Source organism: Entelurus aequoreus, linkage group LG01, assembly GCF_033978785.1.
Source record: "Entelurus aequoreus isolate RoL-2023_Sb linkage group LG01, RoL_Eaeq_v1.1, whole genome shotgun sequence".
In the NCBI taxonomy this organism is placed as follows: Eukaryota; Metazoa; Chordata; class Actinopteri; order Syngnathiformes; family Syngnathidae; genus Entelurus; species Entelurus aequoreus.
The window spans coordinates 8,018,175-8,031,378 of record NC_084731.1 but is presented as its reverse complement, the minus strand read 5'-3'; the positions used below and the strand labels follow the sequence as shown (position 1 = coordinate 8,031,378).

General features: G+C 37.9%; 1 protein-coding gene across 3 annotated transcripts; it reads right to left on the bottom strand.

Annotated features, from left to right (window-relative positions):
• Positions 1-862: 862 nt before the first annotated feature.
• Positions 863-12,061, bottom strand: pjvk (pejvakin). 3 transcript variants are annotated; one of them, XM_062043461.1, is made up of 6 exons: positions 11,851-12,061; positions 11,597-11,792; positions 8,015-8,156; positions 5,158-5,275; positions 2,880-3,023; positions 863-2,812 (listed from the first exon to the last, which is right to left on the bottom strand). In XM_062043461.1, exons 1-6 carry the CDS (start codon positions 12,059-12,061, stop codon positions 2,511-2,513), a joined length of 1,113 nt encoding a protein of 370 aa, XP_061899445.1. In that variant the 3' UTR covers positions 863-2,510. The 3 variants fall into 3 exon arrangements, with proteins under 3 accessions (XP_061899445.1, XP_061899454.1, XP_061899449.1); XM_062043470.1 differs by having other exon boundaries at positions 11,597-11,775; positions 11,851-11,973; XM_062043465.1 differs by having other exon boundaries at positions 11,597-11,812; positions 11,851-11,914.
• Positions 12,062-13,204: the final 1,143 nt, after the last annotated feature.

Sequence of the window (13,204 nt, the reverse complement as noted above, 5' to 3'; positions counted from 1 at the left end):
GTTTTTTTTGAATTATTTTTTTAATTTAAAAATATGATAAATATATTTAAAATATAAATACAATTTAAAATATATATATATATATATATATATATATATATATTTAAAAATATGATAAATATATTTAAAATATAAATACAATTTAAAATATATATATATATATATATATATATATATATATATATATATATATATATATATATATATATATATATATATATATATATATGTATATATATATATATATATATATATTTGTATATATATATATATTTTTTAAATTATTTATTTATTTATTTTTAAATTTATTTATTTATATTTTTTTTATGCATTCTTCTTTAGTTGCTTTATTGAGTTTACAACCCCCTGGCGCTGTTTTGTACTGTTTTTGTATTGTTTCTGTATTTGTTTTGATCATTATTAGTATGTCTTTGTTTGTATGTAAATGTTGAATATTATAAATAAAGGTTTTAAAAATCACAAAAAAAAAAAAAGAAAAGAAAAGAATGGTGACGCTCATGGATCAATGTGTTTTTATGATAAACGAAGGATACCACACTGTTTATTTTCCTGCATACCAGTCCGCGGCCTTGTCTTTAAATATAAACTTCTGGTTACGGTGTCGGAATATGAAAAAAAAAGTGTTTTTTTTTCGTTTCTGCTGACTAATACTTGTAATTTTTGTAATATGAAATATAGAATGAAAATACAACCTTTTTGTGTATTTAATTGTTGCTCTTTGACGTTTAAAAAGAATAATGCTTTGTTTAACAATTTTAGCTTTTGTGTTTCAAAATAGAATTTGTGTAAACAAATCTTTTTTGTTTTGTTTTCAGTGATGGAAATAAGTAGGTAAGTAGGTAGGTAGGTAGGTCTTTATTGTCATTGCACAAGTACAACAAAACTTTGTTTTCAGCACAAACCCGTTCAAGATTAGACAAACAGTGTACAGGGTTACAGAACAGGAACGCTGTTGGGTTGCCACAAGGGACCCCGTAAAATATGGGAAAAAGGTCAATGCTGGGTGAGGATGGGTAAAAAAATACAATCTAGACTGGGCTCCTAAGGGGGCCAAGTCTGGAGTGGGAAAAAACCTCCATAGCAATGCACATATATATATTACAACATACATCTCGAGACTTGCAATAAAAGGGAGGGAGTGGGGGCTACGGTGGGAGGCTGCAGCTCTTCAGGTGCTGCCCAGCCGTCCATCACCCCTAAGGGATTCGCATCAAGGGCGTTGGATGGGGTGGTGGGGTATGTGTGTGTGTGGCGTATATTTTTGTGGATGCATGTGTGTGTGTAAGCCTGCCGCGTGTCTCTGTTCCGCGGCCTTGGTGTTCTTGCCAGTCAGTCCAAAGTCAACAACAACAGGTGTGTGTCCATGAGAGACAAGAAGGGAGTTTGTTGTGTCTTCGCCGCACTGTCCTTCGGGAGAGTCTCGAAGCCAGGGATTGATTGATTGATTGATTGAGACTTGTATTAGTAGGTTGCACAGTGAAGTACATATTCCGTACAATTGACCACTAAATGGTAACACCCGAATAAGTTTTTCAACTTGTTTAAGTCGGGGTCCACTTAAATTGATTCATGATACAGATATATACTATCAGATATATACTATCATCATAATACAGTCATCACACAAGATAATCACATTGAATTATTTACATTATTTACAATCAGGGGTGTGGAGGGGGGTGGGGGGGGTAGGATATGGACAGCAAGTAGTAGTAGAGAGAGAGAGAGAGAGAGAGATCAGAAGGCATAAGAAAAAGTATCTGCATTTGATTGTTTACATTTGATTATTAGCAATCCGGGGAGGGTGTTAGTTTAGGGTGGTAGCTGCCTGGAGGTGAACTTTTATTGCGGTGTTGAAGGAGGATAGAGATGCCCTTTCTTTTATACCTGTTGGGAGCGCATTCCACATTGATGTGGCATAGAAAGAGATTGAGTTAAGACCTTTGTTAGTTCGGAATCTGGGTTTAACGTGGTTAGTGGAGCTCCCCCTGGTGTTATGGTTATGGCGGTCATTTACGTTAAGGAAGTAGTTTGACATGTACTTCGGTATCAGGGAGGTGTAGTGGATTTTATAGACTAGGCTCAGTGCAAGTTGTTTTACTCTGTCCTCCACCTTGAGCCAGCCCACTTTGGAGAAGTGGGTAGGAGTGAGGAGGGATCTGGGGTGGAGGTCTAGAAGTAACCTGACTAGCTTGTTCTGGGATGTTTGGAGTTTAGATTTGAGGGTTTTGGAGGTGCTAGGGTACCAGGAAACCAGGAAACAATCCAAGTTAGAATGTTTTGTATGCGAGTGAGAATAAAATTGGTTATTCACTCTAAATTGTCTATGACTGGTCCTCAAATTCATCCTGCAGGGCAGATGTTAGTGTCCACTAAATACAATCCAGGAAAATGTGCAGCGGATGGTTATAAAATGAAAGAAATTGACTTTAATTTTGCACAACAGCACAGATATTTAACTTAAAATTGTATCATCATGAACATATTTTTCACTTAAGTGTTTTATGCCACAGGTCAAAGCAGGGCACCACATGCAGTCGCACGTACTTTTGACTACCAGAAGAACATTCTACGCAGCCATAGACAGTCTCTCTCTTTTGGTTGCCCATGCCACACAGAGCACATGGCCCTTTGGGGATGTTGTGTTTGAGGAGGTTGACGCGCGGGTGGGCGCTTTCCCTCAGGTAGGCCGTGGAGACGTCCGTCATGCTGGCGGCTTTCTCGTAGTAGTCCGTCGCCGTGTCGTCCATGTAGGTGTCGGAGTGAGTGAGCTCCTCGAATGTGCTGTCGTCTGCAAATGGAGCATCGGAGATGTAGGGTAAACAAAGAGTTGGTAAGTGGAGGTCTCCATACCGCACCTGCTCTGAAGGGGTTCCCGTAGATGATGCCTGACAGGAAGCGGCGCAGTCGTCCCATGGAGAAGTGGCCGACGAAACCGTCCAGCTGCTCCCTCATCTGCTCTCGTTCAAATCCACCTCGAGACCCCGGTGCTACACAGATATCTGACATAGCAAAATAACTTTTGTTAATGAAGGGGTGTCATTTTTATGTTGGCCCTCACTGCAGTGGTGCCTCTGTTTACGTACGTCACACTTTTCATGTGAGTCGGTTGTTGATAAAAATAATTGAGTGTAACAAACCAGCCCTCCTACCTAAGTATACTATATTGCCAAAAGTATTTGGCCACCTGCCTTGACTCACATATGAACTTGAAGTGCCAATTGTTGCGTCGGACCAGTCCTTCCTCCAAGGGAATCTAAGTTACTGGTCAATCCCAATTTCTTTCGATGACATATACGCTGAGTAAGAAGGACCTTCAAGACAGAATTGGAATATTATCAAGTTTTACTGAAAGTTTCAGGAGAACCACCTAGACCAGGGGTGTCCAAAGTGTGGCCCGGGGGCCATTTGCGGCCCGCAGCTCATGTTTTACCGGCCCGCGGCACATCATTCTAAAAATACCATACCATACCATACCAACTTTATTTATAAAGCCCTTTAAAAACAACCACAGTTGAAAGACAAAGGGCTGTACACCACAAAGAAATAAAGGCAAAGGACAGACTAAAAATAAAATTTAAAACAGAAGTAAAATACACATTAAAAAGCAAATACAAAATTACCCTAAGAACAATTTTGTTAGATAAAAAGCAGTTAAAAAAGTTAAAAGTTAAAAACAGTTTAAAGTCTCATGCTGGGTTAAAAGCCAGTGAATAAAAATGGGTTTTAAGAAGGGTCTTAAAAATAGCCAAAGAATATAAACAAATACTAAAACTTTTTTTTTTTTTTAAACATTAAAACGTGGAATAAAAGAGCAAATAGGTGAAATGCAACGAGAAAAAAAGTTGCATTGTTGACGCTAACAACATGATTTTTTAAATAATTTTTCAAAATCAATGTTGCTATGAATTATTGACTGATTTAAGGACAAAAAGGACACAAATACAACAAACAAAAAAAACACGAAAAATGTGAAAATGATTTTTAAAAAATACATACAAATTATATACTAATACTAATTATACTAATTATTATATTGACTGTTGTTATTATTATTAATATACTAAACTAATTACACTACATATTATCTGAAGCTGAAGTGGAACAATTTCCCTTGTGGATCATTAAAGTTTGTCTAAGTCTAAGTCTGATATAGAGATTTAAGTGTTGAATGTAAAAAATAAAAAAAATAAAAAAAAGTATAACCATTTTATGAGTGGGGCACTTTTGGATCCCCAAAAATTTTAGTGGAATTAAAAAACACCTGCCTTTGCTAAAAATAATAATGATAAAAATAATAAACTAAAATCAATTTTGCTATGAATTATTGACCTATTTAGGGATCAAATTACTTCACATCAAATATTCCACGGCCAAAATGTTTTTAATTGTAATTTTGAGGAATTTAACTGAATGTGCATGAACTATTTCTGTTCAAAATTGCTAGAAATGTCACATGTTAAATGTTTAAATATTAACTGTCAGTTTACTGTACTGTGCCAACTTTACTACTATATGAGTACGTATTTTCTATTGTTTCATTGAAAATAAAACAGCAAAGTCCATTTGGCTGTCACCTGTTTTAATTATGAGACACAATTGTGTCGAAATCATGATTTTTTATTTCATGCTTAAAATAAGAAATGATTACTTTAAAAAAGTAGTTTTATACTTGTGAGTGTTGATGACACAGCTGTGCAACAGTTGATATTCTAGTTTCAAGCATGTTTTACTCAATATAGGTCATCAAATCTCAGCAACAAGCTGTCATATCTTACTGAGATCATTTAGGACCAAAACACTTAAAACAAGTAAAACACTCTAACATCAAATCTGCTTAGTGAGAAGAATGATCTTATCAGACAGAAAATAAGCAAATATCACCCTTATTTGAGATATTTCATCTTACTTAGATTTCAGTTTTTGCAGTGCACAACTTGTAATTCGAGCAGAAAAGCTTTAAAGCATATTCTACTTTTAATGACAGGTAAAAATCAGGGCCTCTGGTGTTAACCACACACCTTTTCATGTCTGGCCTTGTAAATGCCAACCTATCATCAGCCGCCTCATTGGCGCTCAGCCTTTTTTTTTTTGCTTCTGAGGTGCATTGCGTGTTCATTCGACGGGATTGCATACCAAGTCGCCCGTCGAGTCGGACCAACAGCTCGCAGGTGCTGAAGGCGATGGTGGTGTGAGCGGGGATGACGATGGCCTTGTCTCGGCCTTTTGGGTTTCTGCCATCGTCGATCTGAAACTGCGACAAAGTTGAATTCCGTTTGACTCGTGTGGAGGACAACTTATACCAGACACGATAGGTCAATTCAATGCAATTTCATTGACTTGATTTTTGTTGCACCATTGTGAATTGTTTCAGCTTCTTTATAATTCTAGTGTTCTGCGGTCGCTAGCAGAGGTGGGTAGTAACGCGCTACATTTACTCCCTTACATCTACTTGAGTAACTTTTGGGATAAATTGTACTTCTAAGAGTAGTTTTAATGCAACATACTTTCACTTTTACTCGAGTATATTTATAGAGAAGAAACGCTACTTTTACTCCGCTCCATTTATCTACATTCAGCTCGCTACTCGCTACTGATTTTTATCCATCTGTTAATGCACGCTTTGTTCGTTTTGGTTTGTCAGACAGACCTTCAAAGTAGGATCTATCGCATGCCTGCGTTTCACCAATCAAAGGCAGTCACTGGTGACGTTTGACTCCGTTTCACCAATCAAACAGAGCCAGGCGGTCACATGATTAACTGCACATAAAGTTTCAGCTTACATGAACTCAACGTCAAATTTGAGGAAGCACATGGCGGTAAGTAACATTAGTAGATATTTTGGCTGTCACCGTAGGCTGATGTTAGCTTCCCTGCTATGAATCACTGTCAAATGTACATCGTGTGGGGACATTTATTAACGTACTGCAGCCTCATAGACACACACACACACACACACACACACACACACACACACACACACACACACACACACACGCACACACACTCACTCATGCATACAAACACCAATCAGAAGTGCACAGTGTGTTCCCAGGTGCAGCCCACACCTATCAGTTTACGGTTTGCGTAAAGGCTAACTTGTTATTTTCCTTTGTAATATCTGCCTACTGTGCCTATGGTGCTGTTAAAGGCCTACTGAAAGCCACTACTAGCGACCACGCAGTCTGATAGTTTATGTATCAATGATGAAATCTTAACATTGCAACACATGCCAATACGGCCGGGTTAACTTATAAAGTGCAATTTTAAATTCCCCGCTAAACTTCCGGTTGAAAACGTCTATGTATGATGACGTATGCGCGTGACGTCACGGAGTGAACGGAAGTAATGGCACACCATTGTGTCCCAATACAAACAGTTCTGTTTTCATCGCAAAATTCCACAGTATTCTGGACATCTGTGTTGGTGAATCTTTTGCAATTTGTTTAATGAACAATGAAGACTGCAAAGAAGAAAGCTGTAGGTGGGATCGGTGTATTAGCGGCGGACTACAGCAACACAACCAGGAGGACTTTGAGATGGATAGCAGACGCGCTACCGTGAGTACAGTTTTGGCTTCCAAACATTTGATCGCTTGCCCGTACGTGCGTGTCGCTATGTGCAGGTCACGTACGTAACTTTGGGGAAATATATGTTTCTTGCCGACTCTGATGGCAGCCGGGGTGTCGTCGAAAGCTGCAACGCCCGCCGCCGCACCGCTGTCCTCACCTTGACTTCCTCCATCTCCGGGCCGCTGACCGCATCTGTGATCGGGTGAAGTCCTCCGTCGTGCCGTCGATCGCTGGAACGCAGGTGAGCACGGGTCCTGATGAGCAGTTGAGAGCTGGCGTAGGTGGATAGCTAATGTTTTTAGCATAGCTCTGTCGAGGTCCCGTAGCTAAGTTAGCTTCAATGGCGTTGTTAGCAACAGCATTGTTAAGCTTCGCCAGGCTAGAAAGCATTAACCGTGTAGTTACATGTCCATGGTTTAATAGTATTGTTGATTTTCTGTCTATCCTTCCAGTCAGGGGTTAATTTCTTTTGTTTCTATCTGCATTTAAGCCCGATGCTATCACGTTAGCTCCGCAGCTAAAGAGCTTTGCCGATGTATTGTCGTGGAGATAAAAGTCACTGTGAATGTCCATTTCGCGTTCTCGAATCTCATTTTCAAGAGGATATAGTATCCGAGGTGGTTTAAAATACAAATCCGTGATCCACAATAGAAAAAGGAGAAAGTGTGGAATCCAATGAGCCCTTGTACCTAAGTTACGGTCAGAGCGAAAAAAGATACGTCCTGCACTGCACTCTAGTCCTTCACTCTCACGTTCCTCATCCACGAATCTTTCATCCTGGCTCAAATTAATGGGGTAATCGTCGCTTTCTCGGTCGGAATCGCTCTCCCTGCTGGTGTAAACAATGGGGAAATGTGAGGAGCCTTTCAACCTGCGACGTCACGCTACTTCCGGTACAGGCAAGGCTTTTTTTAATCAGCGACCAAAAGTTGCAAACTTTATCGTCGATGTTCTCTACTAAATCCTTTCACCAAAAATATGGCAATATCGCCAAATGATCAAGTATGACACATAGAATGGATCTGCTATCCCCGTTTAAATAAAAACAATTCATTTCAGTAGGCCTATAAGTTATTGTGGCTCAATTCGGCTTAATTTTATTTATTTTAATGTATTATTATTTAATATATATTATTGTTTTAGTTTATTCCTGGCTCTGAATTTGCTCATTGCTATTTTTATGTTTTTGTGCATTATTTGTTGCCGTCATCATTAAACGAACACGTTACTCATCAGTTACTCAGTACTTGAGTAGTTTTTTCACAACATACTTTTTACTTTTATTCAAGTAAATATTTGGGTGACTACTCCTTACTTTTACTTGAGTAATAAATCTCTAAAGTAACAGTACTCTTACTTGAGTACAATTTCTGGCTACTCTACCCACCTCTGGTCGCTAGATGCCAATAACAACTCTTTACCCTCATGGTCGTACGCCTCATGCCAGCGTGGACCGTCAGCGAGCACTGGCGCGTGGTGCGGATGCTCTCCATGACGACGCACAGGACGCCCCGCCCACTCGCTCTGGACTGGCGGACAAGGCAGTGGTCCAGGTCCGCTTTCCTGAAACCCAGTTTGTTTGGTTGTTTTGGTGGTGTTATTGACACTGAGGGTGGCGCACGGGTGTCAGGTGTAGAATAACATGATCATTTATTCAGGGAAGACCTCTTCTCACATTCCCTCTGTCACAAATAGGTCGGAGGTCAAAGGTCACTTATATGTCTTGTGTTGCGTTTTGGGGGCAATAAAGGATTTGTCGTGTGCATTTCTGTCTGTAAAAATGATAATCAGGATATTTTGTTCAAACTGCAGCGATCTGTAAAGTACGGGCATGAAATACTTAGTCTTTTACATCAATAAACTTAAAAATATGTTTAAAATGTTTAAATGTAAAATACTGAGGGAAAATACGTATACATATTTTAATATTTTATTATAAAAAAAAACATTCTTAACTGAAAATTTCCTAATTATTCACTAATAATTAACTATTTATTAAATTACACTTTTGGTGTGTATATTTTACAGAATGCATATGCAGTACTATATATCCGGACTTATTTTTTGTCTGGAAAATATCCAATCAGGGTATCTCGTTCCACAGCATGGCACAGAAGTATGGACATTATTTACATACTGTATACGACGCAATTATAATATAACAAATAAATATAAATTTTTTATTTTTTATATTTTTTATTTATTTATTTTTTTAATATATATATATATATATATATATATATATATATATATATATATATATATATATATATATACATTTATATATTTTTTATTTATTTTTATATATATATATATTTTGTTTTAATCAATGTAACATATACACATATGTTATTATTTTTAGACAAATGTATTCATTGATTTTTTTTATTTATGTTATTATATACAGTATACATATTTATTTTAATTTTAAAAGTTGTTATTATTATTAATGAGTTGATTAGCAACTAAATTAGACTTTTTAGGTACAGTATGTATAATATACAGAATGTGTAGACAGTATTTTATGTCCATACTTGTTTTCTGTCCAAAAAATAATAATCAGGATATTTAGTTCTATAGGGTGTCATGAAATACATATATTATACAACTATAACATATAAGTACAGTATTTTTAAATGTATATATGTCTATATTTACAGTACAATACAAATATGTGTTTCATTATATAATTGTTAAAATATATCAATTGAAAACATTACATTAATGTAAATATGTTGTATTTTTCCCAAATTTTTCATAGATTTAATTTCTGAAAAAAATAATTCATTCATGAATTATTAATAAAATCATCTTTTTAGTATGTTGTTTTTTTTACATAATTTGTATGCATTATAACATGTCTAGACTTGTTTTCTGTCCGAAAAATAATAATGAGGATATCTTGTTCTACGGGTGCATATTATATACAGTTATAAAAAATATTTGTATTAAAAAAATTAAGTGTTATATATGATATAGGAATATGGAAATATTATTATAAATACATATCTTATTTTTTCTTGATGAATGTTTTCATTTTAATATATTTTGACATATTACAATATCTAATTTATGTTATATATATATATATATATATATATATATATATATATATATATATATATATATATATATATATATATATATATATATATACATATATATATATATATATACATATATATGTATACAAACCCCACAACCAGTGACGTTGGCACGTTGTGTAAATGGTAAATAAAAACAGAATACAATGATTTGCAAACCCTTTTCAACTTATATTCAATTGAATAGACTGCAAAGAGAAGATACTTAACGTTCGAACTGGAAAACTTGGTTATTTTTTGCAAATAATAGCCCATTTGGAATTTGATGCCTGAAACATGTTTCAAAAAAGCTGGCACAAGTGGCAAAAGAGTTGAGGAATGCTCATCAAACACTTGCTTGGAACATCCCACAGGTGAACAGGCTAATTGGGAACAGGTGGGTGCCATGATTGGGTATAAAAGTAGATTCCATGAAATGCTCAGTCATTCACAAACAAGGATGGGGCGAGGGTCACCACTTTGTCAACAAATGCGTGAGCAAATTGTCCGACAGTTTAAGAACAACATTTCTCAACCAGCTATTGCAAGGAATTTAGGGATTTCACCATCTACGCTCCGTAATATCATCACAAGGTTCAGAGAATCTGGAGAAATCACTGCACCTAAGCGATGATATTGTGGACCTTTGATCCCTCAGGCGGTACCGCATCAAAAAGCGTGTGTAAAGGATATCACCACATGGGCTCAGGAACATACATCTGTAAGTGCAAGTTAAAACTCGACTATGCAAAGCGAAAGACATTTATCAACAACACCCAGAAACGCTGCCGGCTTCACTGGGCCCAAGCTCATCTGAGATGGACTGATGCAAAGTGGAAAAGTGTTCTGTGGTCTGACGAGTCCACATTTCAAATAGTTTTTGGAAACTGTGGACGTCGTGTCCTCCGGAACAAAGAGGAAAAAACCATCCGGATTGTTCTAGGCGCAAAGTTGAAAAGCCAGCATGTGTGATGGTATGGGGGTGTATTAGTGCCTAAGGCATGGGTAACTTACACATCTGTGAAGGCGCCATTAATGCTGAAAGGTACATACAGCTTTTGGAGCAACATATGTTGCCATCCAAGCAACGTTATCATGGGCGCCCCTGCTTATTTCAGCAAAACAATGCCAAGCCACGTGTTACATCAGCGTGGCTTCATAGTAAAAGAATGCGGGTACTAGACTGGCCTGCCTGTAGTTCAGACCTGTCTCCCATTGAAAATGTGTGGCGCATTATGAAGCCTAAAATAGCACAACGGAGACCCCCGGACTGTTGAACAACTTAAGTTGTACATCAAGCAAGAATGGAACAGAATTCCACCTGAAAAGCTTCAAAAATGTGTCTCCTCACTTCCCAAATGTTTACTGGGTGTTGTTAAAAGGAAAGGCCGTGTAACACAGTGGTAAAAATGTCCATGTGCTAACTTTTTTTGCAATGTGTTGCTGCCATTAAATTCTAAGTTAATGATTATTTGCACACAAAAAATATGTTTCTCAGTGGGAACATTAAATATCTTGTCTTTGCAGTCTATTCATTTAAATATAAGTTGAAGAGGATTTGCAAATCATTTTATTCTGTTTTTATTTACCATTTATGTGCCAACTTCACTGGTTTTGGGTTTTGTATATATATACATTTATATTTATGTATATCTATCTATCTGTTTATCTATAAATATAAATATATATACTGTATATATATATATTAATAAAACATATGTAATTGTTTTTTAAATATTAATTTCTGATTGATAATCAATTATGAATTAAACTTCTTGTTGGACCTCAGCACATTTTTCAAACCCTTTTTAAAAAGTTACAAAAATCATAGTGGGCCCTGCAGCCCTTGATTTATCAGTCTGTGGTTTGAACGCCACTGAGTACATATATTGACACAGCATTAAACCTGATGGTCACTACCTGGCGCTGAGTTCTCGCAGCAAAGTGGGCACCTCCAGCTCGTGTTTGGTCACGATGCCGAACGAAGCCTTGACGGCCACCGAGTCTGAGCCGCTGACGTTGAAGCCCACGTCGTTAACCAGGTGGTTCCCGAGTCGCCCATTGAGGGCCACGTCCGATTTGTCCTCATAGTTGAGCAGCTGATAAGAAGACACGCCTGCAGCAAATAAAGACAAACTAATGATGGAATTATGGCCTCTTCATGCTCGCTGTACCTGCTGTAATCTCTTTCTCCCCGACCAGGATGTCTTTGAGGGAGAATGCCGTGGACGCGTATTTCTTCTTCTTCCAGAAACGCCTCTTTCGCTTCCTGGTGACCAGGCTGAGGGGCTGGTATCGGTCGGCCTCGCTCAAGCTCGGGACGGGGATCAGCCTCCCCGTGTCGCCCACCTGCTTCACAAAGTTCTTGGTGGCCGCTGCAAACATTTTTAAAGGACGGCGGATAAAGAAAGGCTTCGTGTGCCTTTATACATTTCAGCTGATTAATAATGCAGAGAGTTTGTAAGGCAATATGTGTCACCTGAGAGGCTGCATCTTCCTGTCACATGACAAATAATGCGGGTTACCATTCAACAACTGTGAGTTTTAGAAGACGAACACACACACGTGTGCAGTTTTAAAGGCCTACTGAAAGCCACTACTACCGACCACGCAGTCTGATAGTTTATATATCAATGATGAAATCTTAACATTGCAACACATGCCAATACGGCCGGGTTAACGTATAAAGTGCAATTTTAAATTTCCCGCTAAACTTCCGGTTGAAAACGTCTACGTATGATGACGTATGCGCGTGACGTCACTAGTTAAACGGAAGTATTCGGACACCATTGAATCCAATACAAAAAAGCTCTGTTTTCATCTCATAATTCCACAGTATTCTGGACATCTGTGTTGGTGAATCTTTTGCAATTTGTTTAATGAACAATGGAGACTGCAAAGAAGAAAGCTGTAGGTGGGATCGGTGTATTAGCGGCTGGCTGCAGCAACACAACCAGGAGGACTTTGACTTGGATAGCAGATGCGCTAGCCGACGCTAGCCGCCGACGCTAGCCGCCGACCCACGGATGATCGGGTGAAGTCCTTCGTCCTTCCGTCGATCGCTGGAATGCAGGTGAGCACGGGTGTTGATGAGCAGATGAGGGCTGGCTGGCGTAGGTGGAGCGCTAATGTTTTTAGCATAGCTCTGTGAGGTCCCGTTGCTAAGTTAGCTTCAATGGCGTCGTTAGCAACAGCATTGTTAAAGGCCTACTGAAAGCCACTACTAGTGACCACGCAGTCTGATAGTTTATATATCAATGATGACATCTTAACATTGCAACACATGCCAATACGGCCGGGTTAACTTATAAAGTGCAATTTTAAGTTTCCCGCTAAACTTCCGGTTCAAAACGCCTTTGGAGGATGACGTATGCGCGTGACGTCGAGAGATCCACGGAAGTGTTTGGACCATATTGGACACAATACACAGAGCTCTGTTTTCTTCGACAAAATTCCACAGTATTCTGGACATCTGTGTTGGTGAATCTTTTGCAATTTAAATGAACAATGGAGACTGCAAAGAAGAAC

Bases quoted from the DNA above. Each gene is read 5' to 3' on its own strand.
- pjvk (XM_062043461.1), bottom strand. From the start codon at position 12,061: ATGTTTGCAGCGGCCACCAAGAACTTTGTGAAGCAGGTGGGCGACACG. The intron at 11,793-11,850 runs GTACAGCGAGCA...TATTTGCTGCAG, and splicing joins GGAGAAAGAGATTACAGCAG to GCGTGTCTTCTTATCAGCTG. The intron at 8,157-11,596 runs GTAGTGACCATC...ACTGGGTTTCAG, and splicing joins CTGCGAGAACTCAGCGCCAG to GAAAGCGGACCTGGACCACT.